Raw genomic sequence first — 26020 nt, 5'->3', positions numbered from 1 at the left:
CTGGAATATGTTACAGTTAAATGCCGACCCTTCCATCTAGCCAGGGAGTACTCTGCTGTCCTGATCACAAACGTGTATATAGCTCCCGATGCTAACGCTAGCACTGCGCTAGCTCTGCTGCACGATACAATCAGTGCACAACAGAACAAATATCCCCACGCAGTCCACATCATAGAGGGGGACTTTATTCATGTCGACCTGAAAAAAGTGCTCCCCAAACTTCACCAGCATGTGAAGTGTGCTACGAGGGGAGCTAACACACTGGACAAAGTCTATTCCGACATAAAAAATGGATATAGAGCCAAAAAACTTCCCCAATTAGGTAAGTCTGACCATATGTCCCTGCTCCTATTGCCAGCTTACATACCAATAAGGAGAAGTGCTCCTATCACAACCAAAACGGTCAAAACATGGCCGCAGGGAGCCATGGAACAGCTGCAGGACTGCTTTGCTACAACAGACTGGTCAGTTTTTGAAAACTCAAGACTTGGAGCAGTACATAGAAGCGATCCTGGGGTACATTAAACAATGCATAGACACTGTCACAGTGGACAAGCACATCCGGATCTACCCCAACAGGAAGCCCTGGATGACAAAAACAGTCCAGGGCTTACTCAAAGAGAGAGACAGTGCCTTCAAAGCGCAGGACTAGGCACTCTACAGTGCTGCCAGAGCCAACCTGAAGAGAGGCATCAGAGAGGCAAAAACCAAACACAGGAGGAAAATGGAAGACCACCTGCAGAGCAACAACACCAAGGAGGTATGGAAAGGAATAAAACACATGACCAACTTCAGACCCAGTAACCTTTCAGCTGACGGCGACGCCTCTCGAGCGGGGGAGTTAAACAGCTTCTTCGCCCGATTCGGGAGAAAAACACCTGCAGCCGTCACAACACCCCCACCTAACACCCACAGCAGCTGCACCCTTATACTGGAGGAGCATGAGGTGAGACGCATGCTGAGGGCAGTGAACCAGAGGAAGACTACGGGCCCAGATGGGGTCCTGGGACAGGTACTGAGGGACTGTGCAGACCAGCTGGCCGGAGTATTTACTAAGATCTTCACCCAGTCCCTCTCTCAGGCTGTCATCCCATCATGCCTGAAGACCTCCACAATAATCCCGGTGCTGAAGAAGAAATCTGTCAGCTGCCTGAATGACTACCGTCCGGTTGCACTTGCACCTATAGCTATGAAGTGTTTCGAGAAGCTGGTACAGACCCATATTACCTCAGTCCTCCCTCCCGAGCTCGATCCACACCAGTTTGCCTACAGAGCCAACAAGTCCACAGAGGACGCCATCAGCACAGCCCTACACTCCTCCCTGGGTCACCTGGAGACGGGGGGAGCTACGTGTGGCTGCTTTTTGTGGATTATAGTTCGGCATTTAACACCATTATACCTGATAGACTGGTGCACAAACTGTCAGACCTGGGTCTATCGAACTCCATCTGCATGTGGATTAAATACTTCTTATCCAACCGCCCCCAGAGGGTGCAGTTGGGTCGCCACATGTCATCGAGCCTGTACCTCAGCACCGGCTCTCCACAAGGCTGCGTGCTGAGCCCCCTTCTCTACTCCATCTACACATACAACTGCACACCTGCCCACTCCAGCAACTCCATCCTCAAATTTGCCGATGACACCACCGTAGTGGGGCTCATCTCGGAGGGAGACGAGGCTGCATATCGGGACGAGGTGGAGAAGCTGTCGGATTGGTGCAAAGTCAACAACCTGGCCCTGAACACCTCCAAGACCAAGGAACTGGTCATAGACTTCAGGAGGAATAAAACGGACATCCTGCCCTTGATCGTCAGCAGTGACTGCGTGGAGAGGGTCTCCAACTTCCACTTCCTGGAAGACCACCTGGCCGACGACTTATCCTGGAGCACCAACACCACGGCTACCATCAAGAAGGCACACGAGAGACTGCACTTCCTGAGAATACTCAGGAACAACCAACTCTCTTGGGAACTGCTGGTGTCCTACCGGTGCTCCATTGAAAGCATCCTGACCTATCTGCGTGTGGTCCAGCAGCTGCACGGCCGCAGAGAGAACGGCGCTCCAGAAGGTCATAAAGACCGCCCAGAAGATCATCGAATGCCCCCTCCCCTCCCTGGCTGATCTGTACAGCTCCCGCTGTCTCAGGAAAGCACAGAGCATCCTGAAAGCCACCTAGAACTGCTACCCTCGGGCAGACACTATAGGATGCTAAAAGCTGGCACAAATAGACTAAAAAACAGCTTTTACCCAAGAGCCATAGTAGCATTAAACAGGCACTGAGTGAGCACAATATGTCCATCATGTCCTCATGTTTTATGTCTTTTAATTCTTTTATTTTTTTCGGACTATAATGTGCAATAATGTTATATGTATGTATGTATATATATTCATTGTATGCATATATGCAGCTGTGTGGATATATATACATATATATGTAGATACATCTCTTATTTCTATCTTTTTTTACTATTTATATTACCATATTGTATATGCACCTTAGGGGATCTGCTCCAATTTTGTTGTTCTTAGAACCTGTTCACTGCAATAATGACAATAAAACTCTATTCTATTCTATTCTATATTGCTCCTATGGTACATTTTTAGTCCACTTTATACCTTTTGTTTTTGCAGTCTTTTTGTGCCGCCATTTGCATTATCCTTTCCATCCTTATTCAATCAATCAATCAATGTTTATTTATATTGCCCTAATTCACAAGTGTCTCAAAGGGCTGCACAAGCCACAACGACATCTTCGGCACAGAGCCCACATAAGGGAAAGAAAAAACTCACAACCCAGTGGGATGTCAATGTGAATGACTATGAGAAACCTTGGAGAGGACCGCAGATGTGGGTGCCCACCCCCCTATCCTTTCCATCCTTTGTCCCTGAGCTACCGTGTAGGACAATTTCCCTTGTGAATCATTAAAGTTTGTCTAAGATTAAGTCTAAAAAAAACATTTAAACACCTTTATTGAGGTTGTATATACATGATGTAAGTATATATGTAATGTAGCAACAGGCACATTTGTAATACACATTTAATATTTACATATTTTCATAATTTTAAGCATACGCTGTGCATTAATTTCAAAACGCATCACGGCGTTAGCTTTTTTTATTCTTTATCACTGATTATTACTGACGACAGACTTTTATGAGAGCCAACAAACTGTCATGATCTGTGGTCCGGATCAGTTTTTTGTTATGTTCTGTTAGTTTTAGACATCATTAGTTCCTGTTTTCGCTTCCTTGTTTGTTTTGTCTCCGTGGCGACTCATTAGTTTCACAATTATTTTTGGGAAGGCGTGGCGAAGTTGGTAGAGTGGCTGTGCCAGCAATCTGAGGGTTACTGGTTCAATCCCCACCTTCTACCATCCTAGTCACGTCCGTTGTGTCCTAGGGCAAGACACTTCACCTTTGCTCCTGATGGGTCCTGGTGAGCGCCTTGCATGGCAGCTCCCGCCGTCAGTGTGTGAATGTGTGTGTGAACGGGCGAATGTGGAAATACTGTCAAAGCGCTTTGGGCTCCTTAAAAAGGGGTAGAAAAGCGCTATTCAAGTACAACCCATTTTACCATTTACCTGCCTCATTTGTTCGGCTCACACCGGTCGCTAAAATGAGATTATTATTCAAGCCTGTCTTTTTCAATTAGTCTGCCTGGCGACATTGCCCCGTTTTGACTTTTCTTGCCATAGATTATGCTGTTCGATTCATGCTGTGTTTTGTTTCATGTCCATAGTTATTGCTATTTGTTTCAAGCCACAGTTCAGTGAGTTTTTTTTTTTCATGTTTTCAGTTTCATGTTTCATGTCCTTAGTTTATGTTAAGTCTTAGCTTTTGTTTCTTGCGTAAAGCTGTGCCTTCGGCTTGAGCACTATTTGTAGTACTTTGAGTTTGAATAATTAAATAATGTTCTTACCTACAAGCCGTGTCCAGTATAGTCCGATTGCATCCCGGGAGAACAATCCTCGCAGTAAGCTGCGAAAAAAAAACCTTTATGACACAAACATAATAAATCATCACTTATCGTGCAATGTCTGCTGTCATATAGAAAGACTCATAATCCACACACAGAAACAGGGTGATGGGGGTGGGGGGACACGCGTCTTTTTATGTCGTTCTGGCCATTTTCAGGTCCAAAACGGCTGTCAAAGTGTACCAACTTGTCGGAATACCTACTCACACTTCTTCTGTCCATGTGAGATGCATGATTTATGATATCTACAATTAACTTACAGGGAGCAAGGAACGAAAAACGCATGATGAACTAATAATACATTTAGCCACTCATGCAGTAATGATCACGGCGCCGCTATAATTAGTTTGTCTGTGTTTGCGCTTATAATAACAATATCACTAATACTTGGTTAATATTCAAGTCAGAAAATGTAAATGCAGCATTGTTGGTGTTTTTTTAATCTTTTATTTATTGGAGCTTCCTTTGGTGCCGCTGTAAGCAGACTTTTATTTTTATATTTAGAATGCATCAAAAAAAATCCATCTGTCGTCATGTCTTACAGAAAGATTGTGAACGATAAGGCAAAATCCCAAAAAGTGCCGTTTCCCTTTAATGCACTCTAAAAAACGAACTTTAGGGCGTTAAAGGGGAATCACCACCAAATGTGTTGCACACTTTTAGGGGGATTGACGAGCACAAGTTAATTCAGTTTGAGCTGAATTGGTTAAAAAAATACATACATGCTGCTTGTACCGTATTTTTTGGAGTCTAAGTCGCTCCGGAGTATAAGTCGCACCTGCCGAAAATGCATAATAAAGAAGGAAAAAAAAAACCATATATAAGTCGCACTGGAGTATAAGTCGCATTTTTGGGGGAAATTTATTTGATGAACGCCAACACCAAGAATAGACATTTGAAAGGCAATTTTAAATAAATAAAGAATAGTGAACAACAGGCTGAATAAGTGTACGTTATATGATGCATAAATAACCAGCTGAGAAGGTGCCTGGTATGTTAACGTAACATATTATGGTAAGAGTCATTCAAATAACAATAACTTATAGAACATGCTGTGAGGCTTGTGTGGCATTGTAATGCCGGATTGGTTTTTCCAGGGATGCGTCAAAGCGATGAACACAACAAGGTAAGTTATAAATGGATTTATTAAATAATAAAAAGGCTAGGAACAAAAACACTGTTGTAAAGAGAAGGCAAAAAAAAGAAAGCTAGGATAAAACACTCGGAAACTAAAACTTGGTTCGAGAGCACAAACGAGAAAACAAATCATCAGTATGAAAACTGGAATAAACAAGTGGCATAGCGTGAGAGCTAGCGAGAAAATACATACAGTAGTATGATGAAAGTCGTCACGGTTGCACGTAGGAAAATTAGGATCCGAGAATGAATAACGAAAAGGGGTGAGTTTGAATAAGGGAGGTGATTAGAAGAAAACAGGTGTGCGTAGATAACAAGGGGCAGGTGAACTAATGAGCTACCATGGTGACAGACTAAACAGGAAATAAAGACGTCAAACAGGGTGATACAAAAATGGAACAATAAACCATAAAATGGGAAGATTGGAGTACGGATCTTAACACATGCTATACGTTTACCAAACAATCTGTCACTCCTAATCGATAAATCCCATGAAATCTTATACGTCTAGTCTCTTACATGAACGAGCTAAATGATATTATTTGATAATTTACGGTAATGTGTTAATAATTTCACACATAAGTCGCTCCTGAGTATAAGTCGCACCCCCGGCCAAGCTATGAAAAAAACTGCGACTTATAGTGCGAAAAATACGGTATATATGTTTGTATTTGCTGGGGCACGGTTGATCAACTGATTGGCAGGATGCATTAGATGCAGTATCGCACTTTATGAAACACTGATGTGGGTGTTGAATGTGATGAGCATTGATTCGTAGGTGAATCCCACTTTTCTTCAGGACCTCTGTAAGGAGGGAAAGGCTCTGCAGACCTTCGCTGTCTGGCCTTTATGACAGGTTATATCTAATGAAGACTCCAAGGAATGTGAATTCCATATCATTCTCATCAGTGATGTCGGCGGTACTTTGTGTTTCAGTTCCCAGGAGTGTGTAAGATGTATTCCATACGTCTGACCCCATCTGAGTCTTGTTATGGTGAGAGGATCATGCATAGGTTAGCACTGGTAGGTGAAGAGAGCATGTTGGTTATTGCAGGATATGACACATGGGAGGAGCTTGTATCACCTTGACGAAGAAGAGTAGTAAATTTTGCTCTGAACAGGAATGGTGTTTTTTTCTACCTTCCTTTTTCCTTCCCATCAGTTCCCCTTGCTGACCTCACCTTATGTGATGTTCCTATTTACAGAGTGAAATTGTTCTGATAGAATGCAATGAAAGAAATATATATAACGGAAGTATGTCCTTGTTAGAAATACAGTGGAACTCCCAAAGTCTAATTTCAAAGCGATGTTTCTCATAGAAGGGAATTGTTTGCTTTTAGGGTGCATCCCCATTTATCAATTGTACATGCAATATTTCAAAAAAGAAGATCTTAATTGTTTATATGTGTGAATATGAGTGTCAGTAGTTGTTTGTCCATATGTGCGTTGTGATTGTGTTCAGTGTTTACAGCTACTCTTGCCAAAAGTCTGCTGGTCACAGGAAATACATTACACAAAACTGATGTATAGATGGATGGAATTGATTTGATCCTTTAATAACCATACTGGCAATGTTATTATTTACTTGTTTAAAATTAATACTGGAGGTCACCAGATGTATAATGAAACAAAATAAAAACAAAATAAATGAAAACTACTCATTTTATAAGATATTGCTCGAACAGTGTTGACTCTGTTTTCATTCTAAAAGGTCTTAAAGGGGAAATGCACTGTTTTTAAGATTTTGCCAGTGGTGAGCCGTCAGGGCCTGCCAGGCCTTCTCTGCTAGCCTAACATAACCAGAAATCATGGTCATAATTAGAGATGTCCGATAATATCGGACAGCCGAATTATCGGCCAATAAATGCTTTGAAATGTAATATCGGAAATTATCGGTATCTGCTTAGAAAATTATCGGTATTATCAGTTTCAAAAAGTAAAATTTGAAAACGGAGCTGTGTACACGGACATAGGGAGAGGTACAGAGCGCCAATACACCTTAAAGGCACTGCCTTTAAGTCACCTAATATCTACGGCTTTTCATACACACAAGTGAATGCCACGCATACTTGGTCAACAGCCATACAGGTCACACTGAGGGTGGCCGTATGAACAACTTTAACACTGTTACAAATATGCGCCACACTGTGAACCCACACCAAACAAGAATGAAGAAACCCATTTCGGGAGAACATAAACACAATATAAACAAAACAGAACAAATACCCAGAACCACTTGCAGCACTAACTCTTCCTGGACGCTACATTATAGCCCCCCCACCCCCCCAACCTTCACCTAAACCCCGCCCACCTCAAGCTCCTCATGCTTTCTCAGGAAGAGCATGTACCAAATTCCAAGCTGCTGTTTTGAGGCATGTTAAAAAAAAAATAATTGCACTTTGTGACTTCAATAATAAATATGGCATTGCCATGTTGGCGTTTTTTTTCCATAACTTGAGTTGTTACATTGTTAATGCATCCAGCGGGGCATCACAACAAAATTAGGCATAATAATGTCATGTGTTAACTCCACGACTGTATATATCGGTATCGGTTGATATCGGAAAAAGTAATTAAGTGTTGGACACTATCAGAAAATCTGATATCGGCAAACAAGCCATTATCGGACATCTCCAATCCTAATTAAAGATGAAAGTAATTTTGAATTTACTTTCCCTAAATATCTAAACGTATTCATATTCTCTTCATGTCATATTATATTCCTTACAGTAATGTTGTTTTTAGTTTAGAGTTTGTATCCAATCAGAATTCAGCTAGCTTATGTTGCCATGCTGTACCAAATCGGCCCGAGGCCTTCAGAATCAACAATGTGGGCGTTTGTGTATTTCCCGCAAAGGAAATCAATTTTTGGCAGACAATCACATTTTTGCACAACACCGGCGGAAAAATGGTTTGGCTGCCACTTTCACCGATTACGACCGTACCACTGGCTTATACGCCGTCAGATGGGTGCTAAGAAATTGTGAGTTCAAATATTTAATTTCCTTGTTTTTTCATGATTCATTTTAATTTTGACAGTACTACGTAAGACATGTTTTAATTGCTGGGGCGGGTTTATTAAATGTGCCAAAAAATAGACCCTTTTGTACACTGTTGAGGGGATTTATTGCCCAGTAGCGTGCAAGTGTGTTTCTGTATAGTATCTCCAGCCGTGTCCATGTGGTGACATCAATTACGGTATTTTGAGAGGTGAAGTCGGACAAAGTAAGACATCACTGTAGGCCCCGGTGAGAAACACACGGCCACCACTGGATTTTGCCCATTGTTAACAATCATTATGTAAGACAAGAAGGGAGATGTATTTTTTTAATGCATTGTAACTCGTAAATAAACATCAGCTTACATTAGAGTTAATGGGAGGTCTTCTATTCTGCCTGTAAAACCATCTAAATAAGACATCCAAAAACCGGCAACAATGCTCCATTAACATTTCCGGACTTGAATATTAGCCAAGCATTTTTGATATTAAACTGCAAAGACAAGTTATTTGGGACGGCGTGGCGCAGTGGTAGAGTGGCCGTGCGCAACCCGAGTGTCCCTGGTTCAAATCCCACCTAGTACGAACTTCGTCACGTCCGTTGTGTCCTGAGCAAGACACTTCACCCTTGCTCCTGATGGGTGCTGGTTGGCGCCTTGCATGGCAGCTCCCTCCATCAGTGTGTGAATGGGTAAATGTGGAAGTAGTGTCAAAGCGCTTTGAGTACCTTGAAGGTAGAAAAGCGCTATACAAGTACAACCCATTTATCATTTATTTATAAGTGCTAACACGGACAAACTATTGATAGCGGTGTCATGATCACAGAGAGCTAACTAGTTTATGTGGTTATGTTAACATCCTCAGCTGGTGAGCTGCCTCGATGCTCATAAAAAGTTCATTCTCCATCATAAATAATGCATCTTACCTTGTGTGGAAGGGGGGTGTGGCCCGCGGGCCTGCAGGGAAGCGGGGTGTGCCAGGACCGGCTTCGAAATCAGCGACAGATGCGTAGATGGCCAACCTGGACCGAGTTATCTAATCAGCTGTTGCTCTGTTAAAAGGCAGTAGCCGGGAGGATAGGGTTGTTGGAGCTGGAGCAAGAGCACGAGCAAGAGCGACAAGAGGACACTTGCTGGAAAGCAATGTGCTGGACAATCATATATAAAAACTCTAATGTAACCTTGATCCGGGCTCTCATGGCGATGATTGGTGGTCTGGAGGACCCACGGGAGAGCAACATCCACACTTTGATAGTAGATGAATGAGGATATAAGCCGACAGTTGGCATTCAATTGACCTGGCATACGAATATACAAAAATTATTTGGTTCCACCCCGCTTTTTTTGTTGAAATGATTAAGTGACAGCAGACATTGTATAGGAAGTGTTGTTTTATTGTTTGTTGGCTCTCATGAAGTCTGTAGTGAGATTTTTCAGGAACACAACCTACCATGGTAAACGCAGTCATAATGTCGAAGGAAAAAGCGAACGCTGTGATGCGTTTTTAGGATTAATGCGCCGCCGCATGCTTAATATGAGCAAAGTACGTAAATATTAAGTTTTCATAAATGTGCCTGTTAATATATTACATATATATTTACAGTGTGTATAGAAAACCTTGATGGAGGTGTTTGGATGTGTTTTAAGCACTTTATAGGTAGAGTAGAGCATTTTCCAAAGGGTTCATTGATTTTTTTCTCACATTCATTCGTGAGTTAGAATGCATTAAAAATTAAAATAAATATTTGTGCTTGTCTTACATAAGGATTGTGAATAATAGGCAAAATAAAAAAATACAAAGTGCAGTTCCTTTCAAATAGCAAGTGTTTATCCTAAGAGATCATGTAAATCCAATCAATTAATTTGTTCCAGTCATCCCAAAACATCAATGCAAACACGTTTTTGTCACGGTCTGGTGAGCGTTGCTTGCAGCGTGAAGCCAAAGATGCAGAGAATGGCAGGCGGAATGGAATGCAAGTTAAACTAATTTAATACTCACAAGGAAAAAGGGAACAAACAAAAAAATGCACAGTCAGCATCAGCACATGGCCTACAACAGGAGTAGGGAACCTATGGCTCTAGAGCCAGATGTGGCTCTTTTGATGACTGCACCTGGCTCTCAGATAAATCTTACCTGACATTGGTTAACACGATAAGTAATGAATAATTCCGCTGGTAATCACAGTGTCAAAATTAACATTCAAAATATAAAACATTCCCATGTATTTTCATCCATTCATCCGGTTTCTACCGCACCTGTTCAAGAAGTCGCATTAATCTTAAGAAGTATTTTATTTATTTTTGGTTCACCTCAGAATAACAATGTTATTAAAAAAATAAGAGACTTATTATACTCTAGAAATGTTGGTCTTTCTTAAAAATGCACGCATATGGTTGTATTCAGTGTGAAAAAAAATAAAATCATTATTGCTCTCACGGAAATACTTTTAAAAATATTTGGCTCGTATGGCTCTCTCAGCCAAAAAGTTCCCGACCCCTGGCCTACAGCATCGAAAGAGTTTACAAACACTGGGCCCCATTCAGCAATCGTTCTTATGAACAAATTTTGTTCTTAGGCCTATTTACGAAGTTTTTAAGGAGATTGTTGTATTCACCAATGTTTACTTAGCTCGGATTTGTTTGTAGGTAAGGACAAAATCTACGTGCGCTGCAGAGCACTCTTAGGGTAGCTTATTTGTTCCTAAGTGTGACAAGTTCCCTCATTTCTATTGTCTAATGTTGAATTAATATCATAGATGGATAGATGGATAGATAGATACTGATAAGACAGACAGACAGACAGACAGACATATAGAAAAATGAGCAATATATAGACATTTTAAAATACACACACACACACACATTTGCTGCTACTGCAAGATGCCGCAGATCGTGCCCTGTGGAGGGAGCACATATTTCACGACCATTGATTGATTGATTGATTGATTGATTCTTTTATTAGTAGATTGCACAGTTCAGTACATATTCCGTACAATTGACCACTAAATGGTAACACCCGAATTACTTTTTCAATTTAATCAATTCATGGTACAAATATATACTATCGGCATAATACGGTCATCACACAGGTTAATCGTCATAGTATATACATTGAATTATTTACATTATTTACAATCCGGGGGGTGGGATGAGGAGCTTTGGTTGATATCAGTACTTCAGTCATCAACAATTGCATCAACAGAGAAATTGACATTGAAACAGTGTAGGTCTCACTTAGTAGGATATGTACAGCGAGCAGAGAACATAGTGAGTTCAGATAGCATAAGAACAAGTATATACATTAGAAGTACATTTGATTATTTACATTAGGTTGTTTATAATCCAGGGAGATGGGATGTGAATGGAGGAGGGTGTTAGTAAAGTGTTGAAGTTGTCTGGAGGTGTTGTTTTAGAGCGGTTTTAAAGGAATATAGAGATGCACTTACTTTTATACCTGTTGGGAGTGCATTCCACATTGATGTGGCATAGAAAGAGAATGAGTTAAGACCTTTGTTAGATCGGAATCTGGGTTTAAAGTGGTTTGTGGAGCTCCCCCTGGTGTTGTGATTATGGTGGTCATTTACGTTAAGGAAGTAGTTTGACATGTACTTCGGTATCAGGGAGGTGTAGCGGATTTTATAGACTAGGCTCAGTGCAAGTTGTTTTACTCTGTCCTACACCCTTAGCCAGCCCACTTTGGAGAATTGTGTTGGAGTGAGGTGTGATCTGGGGTGGAGGTCTAAAATTAACCGGACTAGCTTATTCTGGGATGTTTTGAGTCTAGATTTTAGGGTTTTGGAGGTGCTGGGGTACAAGGAGGTGCAAGCGTAATCGAAAAAGGGTTGAATGAGAGTTCCCGCTAGAATCCTCAAGGTGCTTTTGTTGACCAGAGAGGAGATTCTCTAGAGGAATCTCGTTCTTTGGTTAACCTTTTTGATTACCTTGGTTGCCATTTTATCACAGGAAATATTAGCCTCTAGAATGGAACCTGGGTAGGTGATCTCATCTTTCCTGGTGATAACAATGTCACCCACTTTTATAGTGAAGTCATTGACTTTCTTAAGGTTGATATGGGACCCAAATAGGATGGATTCCGTTTTACCTAAGTGTATGGATAGCTTGTTGTCGGCGAGCCAGGTGCAAATATTTAGGAGTTCAGGAGTGGTTAGTTCTGATGCCGGATTGGAATTTGTACATTAGTTTATTAGAAGCAAGGTATCTATCAACTTGTTCATAAACTATTTTCTCCATTACTTTCGAAATGGAACTGAGAATAGAAACAGGTCAGTAGTTACCAGGTTCTAATTTGCTTCTTTTTTTATAAAGGGGGGTTACTCTTGCTCTCTTGAAATCCTTGGGTACTTGGCCTTGTTTGAATGAGAGGTTTATTATATGTGCGATTATTGGGGCAAAGGTGGTGGCAGAGTCCATGAGGAATCTGGAGGGGATATTGTCAAGGCCGGTAGACCGCGCTCAATTTATTAAGCACCTCGTTAGCTAAGACCGTTTCTAATTTGAAATTGTTGTTGACTACTCCTAGCTTTCCGTAGAAGGCTTTAATGTGTTCTACACCAAAGCGACCAGAGTGATGGGATAGCTTGTTAACGAAAGTTGTGGCTATGCTGGTGAAAAAGGTGTTAAGTCTGCTTGCTACCTCCATTTTATCCGTAGTGAGTGAGTCACCCTCCTTTATGTTGATGTCGGTGAGTCTGGTTTTAAGTTTCTGGCTGCATCCAGGAAGCTGGTTGTTGAGAATTTTCCAGAGCTCACGTGGCTTATTTGTGTTTTCCTCTATTTTGTCATTGATATAATTTTTTTTTAAGGATTTAGTCAGGTTGTTTGTCTTATTTCTTACTTTATTGCATTGCTTTTTAAGCGTTGAAAGGAGTGATTTGAGGTTATTATTGGGTTGTTTATTTACTTCGGTTTTACACTTTTGGTATTCGAAGTATTTTCTGTCCCTGTCTTTTGTGGCAGCTAATAGGCCTGGATTGATCCATGGTTCAGAGCGGGCTTTGATCCTGGCTGTTCTCACGGAGGCATATCATTTAGTACCGCTAGGAACGCTGTTTTGAAGTGATCCCAAGCATCTTCAACCAGGTTGCTCGTGAGAACAGGGGACCAGTCCCACTCACCTAATTTGAGGTTCAAATTATCACTGGAGTATGTTTTAAGGGATCTGAAATGAGCTGTTATGTGGCCATTGGCTTTAGGTTTACTTATTTTGCGTGTGCAGAAGGTTATATAGTGGTCGCTAAGACCACAGATCATGACCCCACTATTTTTGATATTATGCCGGTCTGATGTGGGGATGAGATCTATGGTTGACTGGGTGGAATCACACACCCGTGTGGAGAGTGTTATTAGCTGGGAAAGAGCGTGCAGATTACAGAATTTGCAGTAAGATTTGAAGACAGGCGCATCTCTGCGTTGAATATCTGTGTTCAGATCTCCAGTTATAATAATCTCCATGTTTTCTACACCAGCTAAGCACTCCTCGAGGGCACCATAGAAATCACTCTGATGAGGGGGTCTGTATACAGTCCCTATTAGTACCGGCTTAGCGTTAGTGAATTTGATTTCTGCCCACACAGATTCAAGGGTATTGTGGTTGAGATCAGAGCGAGTTATGTATTTAATATCCTGGTGAATATACTTACAAACACCACCACCATGTTTATTCCTGTCCTTTCGGATGACCGAGAAGTTTTCTATCTCTATCTCTGAATCAGAAACACTATCATCTAATTTAGTTTCGGAGAAACACAGGATTTCTACCTTATTGCTGTGGAACATTTCTCTGATTTGGTTGAGTTTATTTCCAGAGAGGCTGTTCACATTAAGATGGATGATGTGTAGCCCACCGGAACCAAAGAGAACATCAGAGTCCGTTGGAGAGAAGTACTCTCCAGAAGATGCAGGGGTGTTGGTTGTTATTGAGTTTTCTGTGGCAAGACTTGGGGGAGGAGGAGAGGGAGAGAGGCCCATTGTTCGTCGTCCAGGTGATGGGGGAGCGGCGTGGTTGAAGAGGGGGAGAGGGGGCCAGGTAGGAGTGGTGGGGGTAGATGTGGTTTTCGCGGGTTTTGGTGAGGTTGAGAACAAAGACCATGGATCCACGAAGAGTCCCCCGAAACCTGTGTAGGCCGTGGGGGGTCCAGGTGACGCGGCGATGACCCTCAAGGTTTCTGGAGAGGTTAGGAGGACCTCCGCGCTGCCGACTTTAATGGCGGCCAGGGAGTCGTCAAAAGCCGTTACACCGTCTGCCGCTGAGCCGCTGTCCTCACCGGTGTCTGAGCAGTCTTCCTCCATCTCTGGGGCGCCAACCGCACCGATGTTCGGGGTGAAGTCCTCCGTCGTGCCGCCGACCGCTGGAACGCAGGTGAGCTCGTGTGGTGATGAACAAGTAGGAACTGGCGTAAGTGGAGAGCTAATGTAAGCACTAGAAGGCAAGGAAATGTTATTTTGCATAATATTTTGAAACAAAACGACAGGTAATGTCTTACCTTACACACACACCATAATAATACCAGTATGTTGAAGCACAATACAATCCATCAGGCGGTGCGGCTTCATAGCTTACCAAAGTGGTACTAAAACATTTTGATAGATATTTGAGCGTTGTGTGTAATGTTCTATATTTTCAATGGAACTGTGACAGGACAGCGGGAGAAGACGGCAGGGAAACGATGACGTCGTTAGCTGTCAGCGTGTTTATTGACAGCTTAGTGTGTAAGTGAGGTGTGTAATTAATCCAAAGAGACGTAGTGTGACTGAGTGTGAGACTTATCTGAGTATATGGTTGTCAGAGGGTGTTGAGGGTGCGTGTTGGGATCCAGGCGGATGTCCAACAAGGGCAAGGCAGACTCGAGCGTCGGGGGACAGGCGGAAGATCAAGGACAGGAGCGTGGCGTCGTGGTCGATAGGCAGGCGTGAGGTCGATCTCCAGGAAGGCAAGGGAAAATCCACGGGAGGTCCAAGGTGACGAGACACACAACTCGACGACAAGGAAGGATGGCGAGAAGCTGAAGGATGACACAGCACAAGAGACAATGAGCATGACAGGGAGGGAGCACAGGAAGAGAGTATGGACATGCGGGCGAGCTAGATAGGTGTGGGCTTACTGTACTGGGTACGTGAAGCTACGTTCTGGCGTCAGATCTCAGGTTGTGTTTGCTTTTGAAGGCTGATCGCTCATCACGGCTAGGTGTGTAGATTGGTAAATGTTTGCAGGTGCGAGGAGGTGCTCCCGCAGCAGAGAGAGAGCGCTGTGGGCGTGACTCGTGGTGTGCTTGTCTGGACGCACAGCAGGAGGAGAAGCAGCAGGGAGAGAGGCAGCAGGAGTGTGACCCATAACAGGAACTTATAATATGTTGTTGTTTACTTGAGTCATATTGCAGTCTACATGTATCTCCTATGTTTGACTGCCGTCATATTGCAGTCTACATGTATCTCTTATGTTTGACTGCCGTCATGTTGCAGTCTACATGTATCTCTTATGTTTGACTGCCGTCATATTGCAGTTAACACGTATCTCTTATGTTTGACTGCGGTCATATTGGAGTCTAAATTTATCTCTTATGTTTGACTGCCGTCATATTGCAGTCTACATGTATCTCTTATGTTTGACTGCTGTCATATTGCAGTCAACATGTTTATCTTATGTGTGACACTTATCATCAAACCATGTACCAAAAAAAAAACGCTTCGAGGTCTGTGAGCACAACCAAAATTATTACGTACATTAGGTGCACCGAGAATTGAATTTTACCATGAATTGATTAACGTGGATCCCGACTTAAACAAGTTGAAAAACATTTGTTACCATTTAGTGGTCAATTGTACGGAATATGTACTGTACTGTGCAATCTACTAATAAAAGTTTCAATCAAACCGGGTTATGAGACGCATTGTCGAGTTTTGAGAAATTGAAAGAATTTTAAGTGCGCCTTATCATCCAAAAAATACGGTATATGAAAACAGTGGCGTACAAAGACTGAGGAATCGGAAAATAATGTAGGATAACAACACATTTTGATCTATGTGGCGGTCTGGTTGATATGGTGCTGCTAAAGAAATTTGCACTCAACTTGTTTGTTGGTAAATAACAACTCCATGTTATTTAAATTAGTAATTGCATTAATAAATTAGCATCTACCTGATCAGGTGAAAAAATGTGACCCTGTGTAGAAGGTATAGACAAGGAATACTGTAGATTAATATACGGTATTAAAGTCAAAGTACCAATGATTGTCACACACACACTAGGTGTGGCAAAATTATTCTCTGCATTTGACCCATCACCCTTGTTCACCCCCTGGGAGGTGAGGGGAGCAGTGGGCAGCAACGGTGGCCGTGCCCAGGAATCATTTTTTGTGATTTAAACCCCAATTCCAACCCTTGATGCTGAGTGCCAAGCGAGGTAATGGGTCGCATTGTTATAGTCTTTGGTATGACTGGGCCAGGGTTTGAACTCACAACCTACCGATCTCAGGGCGGACACTCTAACCACTGGGCCACTGAGTAAGACAGTTTGTGATGTCTATTTAAAGTACGAGCTTGGAAAAACATACAACATACAACTTTTGCTTTGAAGTGGGTTATATTTCACTGCGGATTTTACAATAAATGCTTAGTTTAAAGATTCTGCTGAGTCATTCTGCTGTTGAGTTGTAATTCAGGACATCTTTATGTTTGGCTTTTAGATACTGATACCAGCAGGGAGAAAAAAAACAGTAAGACAAGATTCAATAACAGGTCAATAAAACATTGCGGCCGGGGTCCTGTCATCCCGGAACTTTGAGAGTTTCCTGAGATAAAAAGATGCTGATGGCTCTTCTTGGAGTGACACCGTCACTTTATTGCTTTGTGTACTCAGATGTGAGTGTTCACGGTCATTCATCACGGCACTGGCAAGTGAGAGGAAGGAATCGATGCTTGTTGTTAGGCTCTGACACAGGCAGTGTAAAGAATGATGGAGTCAACAAGAGGCGACTTTCCTCACTGTTTAACAGGCTGGATATGACGGCATCATCAATAGACCTCCAGATGTCACGCTCTACATATCTGCAGCAGTCAATAGACTACAAAATTATGCACAGCAGTGGAGAAAGGGCGCTTCCCCCCGTCGGGAGCTGGCAGGTGTTTCGGACAGCTCTCCAAATTGTCCATTTTGTCTCACTCCATGCGTCCAGCTCCATGTTGAAGAAATCTGAGCAAGTAAATAAGATTTGAGGCAGACAAAATTGTGTCATAAAAGCAAGACTTTTAGAGAACTTATTCGATCATTTGCTTGTTACTCAACTGGTTTTCAAGTTTCTGAGTTCTTGGAGTGCGTATTGTTATGTGATGCAGAGGGAGATGACGGCAGACTAACACCAGGTGGCAGTAGTGTACAGAGATTTAATATATATATATATATTAAATCACAAATCTATAATAATCAAACAATAGAAAACGAACTAAGGGAATGGAATGTGAACTATAGATTCAAAAGTGTATGTGGTGTGAGGCTATGTGTGTAGGTTAACTGAAGTGTGTGTTACCAACGTGTTGACGAGAGCGAAGGAACGTCCAAGGGAACAGGCAGGTGATCCGGGATACAAGCGGGGGTCCATGGGGCTGAGAGGGGCGTCAAGAGATCCTAGTCCAAAGTGTGTGGGGGGGGGGGGGTCGAGGATAGAGGGAGGCAGTCAAAGTCCAGAGGGAGAAGAGAGACGCACAGCTCTCTTTCCAGGCAACAGGCAACGGGGGCACTGCGGAGGAGACACAAGGAAACACACTGAGAACATGGAGAGGGAAAATCACAGGGAAAGCAGGCTCGCATAACGCAGGATTACAGCTTACTGAACGTCAGTAGAGAACTAAGTTCCCGCGCAGATCCCTGGGTACACTGGTCTCTTAAGCAGCTCATCGTGTCTGGAATGCGCTGTCAGCGGGTCCTCAGGTTGGACCCGCAGCGGAGGGACACGCAGAATACGCATGTCCCACAACAGTATCCCCCCCCTATGGACAGATTCCAGATGTCCAGGAATCTGAACCCCCCCAAAAGCAGGAACAAAAATCAAGGGAGGGTGGAGGGGCGAACTGGTGGTGGGTCGCCGGCCCAAGTGTCTCAGAAGCCATCGTGGACAAGTCTGGTGGCGGCGGCGAGTGGACCGCCGCTGTGGCCGGCGAGGTGGATGACCAAGGAGTGGTCGATGTCTTGGCCGTCGGTAAGGCGGGCACGAATGGTGCCGTGGTGCAGCCCGCCGGACACGAGGAGGTGGGCGGTGCCGTGGTGCGGTCCACCAGACACGAGGAGGTGGGTGGCGCCGTGGTGCGGCCCGCCGGACACGAGGAGGTGGCTGAGGAGCTGGCCGAGGTGCTGAAGTCTGTGCTGCTGGCCGAGGGGCAGAGGTCCTGGCCAGCCTGGGAGCTGGTGGAGATGAGGGAGCCAGCCTGGGTACGGGTGTTAGCTCACAGGCTAGCCTCGGGACAGGAGCTAGCTCGGACACTAGCCTCGGGATTGGAGCTAGCTCGGACGCTAGCCTCGGGACTGGAGCTAGCTCGGACGCTAGCCTCGGTCTAGGAGCTAGCTCGGACGCTAGCCTCGGGACAGGAGCTAGCTCGGACGCTAGCCTTGGGACAGGAGCTAGCTCGGACGCTAGCCTCGGGACAGGAGCTAGCTCGGACGCTAGCCTCGGGACAGGAGCTAGCTCGGACGCTAGCCTCGGGACTGGAGCTAGCTCGGGCGCTAGCCTCGGGACTGGAGCTAGCTCGGGCGCTAGCCTCGGGACTGGAGCTAGCTTTGGCGCTAGCCTCGGGACTGGAGCTAGCTCGGGCGCTAGCCTCGGGACTGGAGCTAGCTCGGGCGCTAACCTCGGGACTGATGGTTGCGGCTGTGAAAAGCGGAAGACAAGTGGAATTTCCCTGGCAGGGGGTAGCTTGGCTGGTTGCAGCTGCGGCACCACATCAGCACAGCCATCAGTACCATCCCCCCCGTTCGAAAGCGAATGCCAGACGCTTCCTGCTGAGTGTGGAACAGTCACTAAGGGTGGGAGGTGGGTGGCCAGGCGGCGGGTAAATTCGTCCAACCCTACAGCACTGCTAAACAGTCCATTAAATTGTTGAGAAGGTCTAGAAAAATTGTCCAGGGAAGATAGAAAGGAAAAAGCCATCGTGAGAAGGGCAAAGGAGGAAGAAGAAAAAAAAAAAAATATATATATATATATAAAAAAAAAAATGTCATCCGAAACCCTAGGTCCATAATAAATTTTTGGCGGGAACTTACTGTTATGTAATGCAGAGGGAGATGACAGCAGACTAACACCAGGTGGCAGTAGTGTACAGAGATTTAATATATGGATATTAAATCACATATCTCTAATAATCAAACAATAGAAAACGAACTAAAGGAATGGAATGTGAACTATAGATTCAAAAGTGTATGTGGTGTGATGCTATGTGTGTAGGTTAACTGAAGTGTGTGTTACCAACGTGTTGACGAGAGCGAAGGAACGTCCAAGGGAACAGGCAGGTGATCCGGGATACAAGCGGGGGTCCGTGGGGCTGAGAGGGGCGTCAAGAGATCCGAGTCCAAAGTGGGGGAGGGGGGTCGAGGATAGAGGGAGGCAGTCAAAGTCCAGAGGGAGAAGAGAGACGCACAGCTCTCTTTCCAGGCAACGGGGGAACTGCGGAGGAGACACAAGGAAACACACTGAGAACATGGAGAGGGAAAATCACAGGGAAAGCAGGATCGCATAACGCAGGATTACAGCTTACTGAATGTCAGTAGAGAACTAAGTTCCCGCGCAGATCCCTGGGTCCACTGGTCTCTTAAGCAGCTCGTCGTCATCAGTCACAGGTGTGTACTGCGGCCGGCTGCGGCGGAGAGTGGGCGCGGTCCGCTTGATGAGAGTGGGGGCGTATTTGGAATGCGCTGTCAGCGGGTCCTCAGGTTGGACCCGCAGCGGAGGGACACGCAGAATACGCATGTCCCACAACACTTATACTATATTAAAAACTGGTCGTCCTCAAATTTCCTCCAGATAAAGTCAACAAAACAGAAACTCTGACAATTGCTCCCTGATCAAGAACTCCCTTGGTGCTCTGGGTGCATCTGTTAAAAGCATCCTCAGAAACCTTGGGGTTGTGTTTGATCAGTCCATGTCTTTGGAGAGTTTTTATCATCTCAGAAATATTTCTAAAGTGAGACATTTGTCGTCAAAATTGGTTCTCTTATTCATTTCATCAATCATCTTACATTGACTATTGCAATTCTCTTTTCACTCTCTTCAACAAGTTAACGCTAAAGAGACTTCAGACGGTACAAAATACAACTGCCAGACTTTTAACCGGTGCATCCAGAACAGTCCATAACACCCCTGTTTTTGATTGATTTTGATTCTGATTTATTGGTCTCCGTTGGGGAAATTCATTTTCACTGCTGTACATTTAAACAATACACATTACACATCACAAACAAAAATAACAAAAAGACATCATACATGACCAACACATTTACAGGCTTGTCGAACAGGTCGGCCGGGGTTGCTTTTTAGGGTGGCTATAGCTGCAGGGATAAGGCTTTTCCCGAGGCGGGCCCTCTGGAATTTGATAGTTCTGTACCTGCGCCCTGATGGTAGTGGGATGATGTATTGGTGTAGTGGGTGAACCATATCCTGGACTATTGTGTTTGCCAGTGGAATGATGGACCTGTGGTTTGGATCTGAAATGTTGGGTGTGGGTAGGCCGATGAGTTTAGCTGCCATGTTTGTAATGCATGTGAGTTTGGTCCGGTTGATTACAGTAAGCCTCGTGAAAAAACCTGTGGGACAGTACAGAAGAATGGGTTGAACAATGCTTTGGTAACGTAAAAGTTTATCCAGTCTTCATTGGCTCCCAGTTAAATTCAACACTGATTATAACATTTTAGTCCTGACATTCCGTGCGTTGCATAGTTGGGGCCCTCAGTACATCACTGACTTGCTATGCCCCTACTCTCCAGGCCGTAGCTTCCGGTCTTCAGGCCAGGATCTTTTAAAGATCCTAAAAACGTGTTTAAAAACCTGTGGAGACCTTGCATGCCAGGCTATAGCTCTCAGACTCTGGAACAAGTTGCACCAGTCACTCCGTGATCTTGACTGTGTTGAAAGCGTTAAGAAACATTTGAAAACTTCTCTTTTTAGTAAAGTTAATGCACCTTTTAATTATCATTTTTACTCCACTTTGTATCCTTTTTATGTTGTTGCCCCTGTTGTTTTGAATTGAATTATTGTTCTACTTCACCTATGTTTTGTACAGCGCTTTCTGGTTTTATCTTTACTTACTTACTTACTTTCAACTTTTTCTACCGAGCAGCGTTTTCTACTCCTCCTTATCCAGCACGCAAGGGTTTGGTTTTGCACTCTCTTGGTCCTTTTTCCCCCTAATTGCTCTAAGCTGAAGGATGTGTTGATAGATTGTTTTGCAATTCAACATGCAGGTCGATATTTGCAGCATGTACAAATGATGCAGTTGTTTAAAATTGATAGAATGAACGGATGCAAGATGAGGAGTTTGCCTGATTTTATTTAATTTAATTATATTAGATACCCACTGTAGTTAATTTTTTTATTTTCTTTTAACTCCAGAATGTATTTCAACCATTGTTAACACTCTGTGCACCTAGGCAATGTAAGGCAATATTCAATAGAATCAGGAGCATCACTTTTACATCAAATGTTGACTTTTTACTGGCACACTTACAGTGCCAATAAAAACAGACCATTATTATATTTGCACCTAATGATCTGGTCTGATTGTATGATATTTACACAGCACTATCATGCGCTCATAATACATTGTGCATCTAGTGTTGGGCTGCAGCTATTGATTGTTTTAACAATTTTAATAACTGATTCATTTTATCAATTAGTTTGTTCGATTAATTGAGTAATCGGATAAAACACACGGTATAGCCTCAATGTGTATTTTTAGGGAAAATAATTGAAATAAACAATGATTTTTCTTAAAAAAGAAAATAAAGACATCAACATGGAAATTGCACTTTAAACATGTTTGCAGTAATATTTACTTTTATTTTTTTAAATCCTCTCCGCTGTTCGACTGTTTCTGACACCCAAACACCACTGTTCTCATATGTGCTCTATTGCAGCGGACCTGCAGAAACTATGTTTCCATGTTGAAAGTTCCGAGCCCTTAAACCATTAATCGAAGCAACAAGCTATAAATTGAAGGGTTTATCGAATCACACAATGCAAAAAGTCAGTGTTCAAAACAAAACAAAAAAATCAGGGGTATTTTATTTGAACTAAGCAAAATTATCTGCCAATACAACAAGAAAATTTGGCTTGTCAAGACTTTCCAAAACTAGTCAAATTAGCTAACCTCAATGAATCCAAAAATACCTAAAAACGAGTATATTCCCACTAATAACAACTGTACTACTATATGAGTAAATATTTTCTATTGTTTCATTGAAAATAAAACAGCAAAGTCCATTTGGCCGTCATCTGTTTTAATATGAGACACAATTGTGTCAAAGTCATGATTTTTTTTTACATGCTTGAAATAAGAAATGATTACTTTAAAAAAAGTAATTTCATACTTGTGAGTGTTGATGACACAGCTTTGCAACTGTTGATATTCTAGTTTCAAGCATGTTTTACTCAATATAGGTCATAAAATCTCAGCAACAAGCTGTAATATCTTGCTGAAATCATTTAGGACCAAAACCCTTAAAACACGTAAAACACTGTAATATAAAATCTGCTTAGAGAGAAGAATTATCTTATCAGACAGAAAATAAGCAAATATCACCTTTATTTGAGATATTTAATCTTACTTAGATTTCAGTTTTTGCAGTGCATTAATTGATTAATTGTTGCAGCCCTAAGTCTCGTTATTGTTTTTATATTTCTAATCGTTCATACAATTGTACCATGTAAGATAACAATATACAAATATTTGTTTGTTAAACTCAAAATATTGCTTTTAAAAAATGGTCACGTCAAATGACCTATTTTAAAAATGTAGGTAATTTTTTTGAATGCATGAAATATATGGGTTTATTTGTTTTATTAGTATAAATGATATGATTAATTAACCACTGAAATTAAAATTTTTATTTTAACAATATTTTTCCCGTTTAGTTAACTAAAATGCATGGATTTTGTTTTTGGAAAAATTACTAAATAATTCAAATACAATTCAAAATACAGAACCAGAGAAAGTCGATCGATCGCTCCGTTGTTATGTTTACAGTAGCACTTAATACTGTGTTCAAAGTGTACAAACTTTACAATATGCGAGCCCTGTTCAAGAGCCAATGAAGTTCGAAAATCGAGGTTCAACTGTAGTTCTTTTACCTTTAAGAATGATTCCACATAGAATTGGGTGACATCAAACATTAGGTAGGGTCAATATCTTTTTTTTAATTAATCAATCCAACAAAATTATACACTATGATACAATTCCAAAACCAAACCCGGCCCAGCAACATTCAGAGTAGCAATCAACAGAGTAATTGAGAGGACACACAAACATTACACAAAACAATCCAAAAGTAGTCAAACAAAAATGAATAATATCAACAACAGTTTCGATATCGATATTAGAAAGAATCCCAACATAGCAGGGATTAGAAATCCCTCATTTACATTATCGTAACAGCCATTTATAAACAAAATCAAATAAAAGTATTTGAGATGACATGTTCTCCCAGTGACTGCATGGGTTCCCGCTGGGTACTCCTGCTTCCTCCCATCTCAAAAAAAAAAAGATGCACCTGTGGATAGGTTGATTGGCAACACTAAATGGGCCCTAGTGTGTGAATTTGAGCGAATGTTGTCTGTCTATCTGCGTTAGCCCTGTGATGAGGTGGCGACTTGTCCCGGATGTACCCCACTTTTGGCCCGATTGCAGCTGAGATAGGCTCCAGCACCGCCCACGACCCCGAAAGGGACAAGCGGTAGAAAATGGATGGATGGATGGATGGATGGATGAATTTAAAAAAAGAACAATAGTGTCACAGTGGTTTACACTTGCATCGCATCTCATAAACTTGACAACACACTGTGTCCAATATCTTCCACAAAGATTTAATAGTTAAAACAAATTTAACCCTTGTGTGGTGTTTGGGTCTGTGGGGCCCGTTTTCATTTTTTATTAAAAGAAAAAATAATTAATTAATTTTTCGAACTGAGACTCATTGACTTTGGCTCATTTTCTGTGAGGAACATATATCAGAATACATATTTAATGACCACACACCATACACCCCCCCCTACACAGTACTATTACATATAAGATGCCCCGGGTCCAGAAGCGTGTACCTGTTCTGCGATGTTCTGTGTACTACATGCACACACACACACACACATGCGCACAAACAGCAGGCCTCGACAGAAGCAGGACAGAGTGTAGGTACACAGAACATCAGAGGGTCAAATGTGCGAGAAAATGCGAGCAGACTGTTGACAAACAATGTTGCAACCTTGTGTGGGAATCGCACAAGGTTGCAACCGCGTTGCATTTTGTGGCTTTTAATGCCTCACATTCAGACACTTTTATTTTAAAATACTGAACAGATGTTTATTGGGATAAGGTAAACATCCGTTCAGTATTTTAACATAAAAGTGTTTGATTGTGAGGCATTAAAAGCCACAAAATGCAACGGTCGATCAGACCCACAAACGCTGGCTGAGTAACAAAAATATGAACATTGCACGGAAATTTTTTCTGCCAGTTTCTGCATCCCACAGGGATTCTTCTTTTGTGTTTCTGCACCTGGGGTTCCCACACAAGCTTGCAACATTGTTTGTCAACACTGTCTGCTCTCATTTTCTCGCACATTTGACTTTTACGTTAAAATACTGAACAGATATTTATTGGGATAAGGTAAACATCTGTTTAGAATTTTAACATACAAGTGTTTGATTGTGAGGCTTTAAAAGCCACAAAATGCAACGGGTCCATCAGACCCACAAACGCTGGCTGAGTAACAACAATATGAACATTACACAAGGGTTAAATAATGGATCCCATATTCCAATGTATGACTCATTATTATCTAAACTAAATGCAGTTTTTTTCTACTGACGTCATCTCCATAGCTTGTGTATACTAGTCAGCATGAGTTGGACTATCAACATCTATCCATTTGTTTTAATATTCCCCTTTTTGTTATGATGCATTTTAAAAGAAATGCATTTGTACGCTTTGACGACACGTTATATCTAATTTTTTGAATGCAAAATTAAGATGACATTCTACATTATATTATTCCTTAAAGCTACCTCTATGTAGAAATGTCAATCCCTTTTGAAGAACTTCTCTTTTTTCGACTAAGAAAATACTAGTATATAAAGTATTCAGCGTTGTCTTACTGTCTCTACTCCATCATCCTCCAGGCTGGCAGGGGGTGGACTGCTCTATTCTGTGCACCAGTGGTCGTTGGGGTCTGGGCTGCAATCAGTCATGCTTGTGTGCCAACGGCGCTGCCTGTGACCCGGTTGATGGCACCTGTACTTGTTCCCCGGGCTGGAGGGGAGATCACTGCGATGAGTCCTGTCCTGTATGTTTGAGAGAATCACAAAGACCCAAATGACCCTGACCTCTGCTTGATTTTGTCAGCGTTGGATAAAAGTCCGATGTATTTTTGTTGTCAGGATGGCACTTTTGGGCTGGAATGCAGGGAGCGCTGTGACTGCAGTCATGCTGATAGCTGCGATCCTGTGAGTGGGTACTGCCACTGCCATCCCGGCTGGACAGGTCGGTACCGATTCTGCTATACTTTAAGACAAAATATTAATTTCTACCTTCTGCAGCTGAAAGTCAAGGTCACGAGAAACTAAGCAGACTTGAAATAAACGAAGCATCATTAACGCGTGTTTACACAATGTCTAAACCGTGTTCCACTAATTAAATGTC

The 26020-nt window shown here is 42.5% G+C and overlaps 1 protein-coding gene across 3 annotated transcripts in view; it reads left to right on the top strand.

Moving 5' to 3' along the window:
- megf11 (multiple EGF-like-domains 11) overlaps nt 1-26020 on the top strand; it is a 510687-nt gene that overhangs the window by 399787 nt on the left and 84880 nt on the right. For all 3 annotated transcript variants that reach the window (XM_061917129.1, XM_061917127.1, XM_061917128.1), the window contains 2 exons: nt 25501-25664; nt 25759-25861. In XM_061917129.1, coding sequence (XP_061773113.1) covers nt 25501-25664; nt 25759-25861 — 267 coding nt within the window. The remainder of the gene's footprint in view (nt 1-25500; nt 25665-25758; nt 25862-26020) is intronic.

This window comes from Nerophis ophidion, linkage group LG12, assembly GCF_033978795.1.
Source record: "Nerophis ophidion isolate RoL-2023_Sa linkage group LG12, RoL_Noph_v1.0, whole genome shotgun sequence".
NCBI lineage: Eukaryota > Metazoa > Chordata > Actinopteri > Syngnathiformes > Syngnathidae > Nerophis > Nerophis ophidion.
Note: the sequence above shows the minus strand (reverse complement) of the source record. Positions and strands in the feature narration are given on the sequence as shown.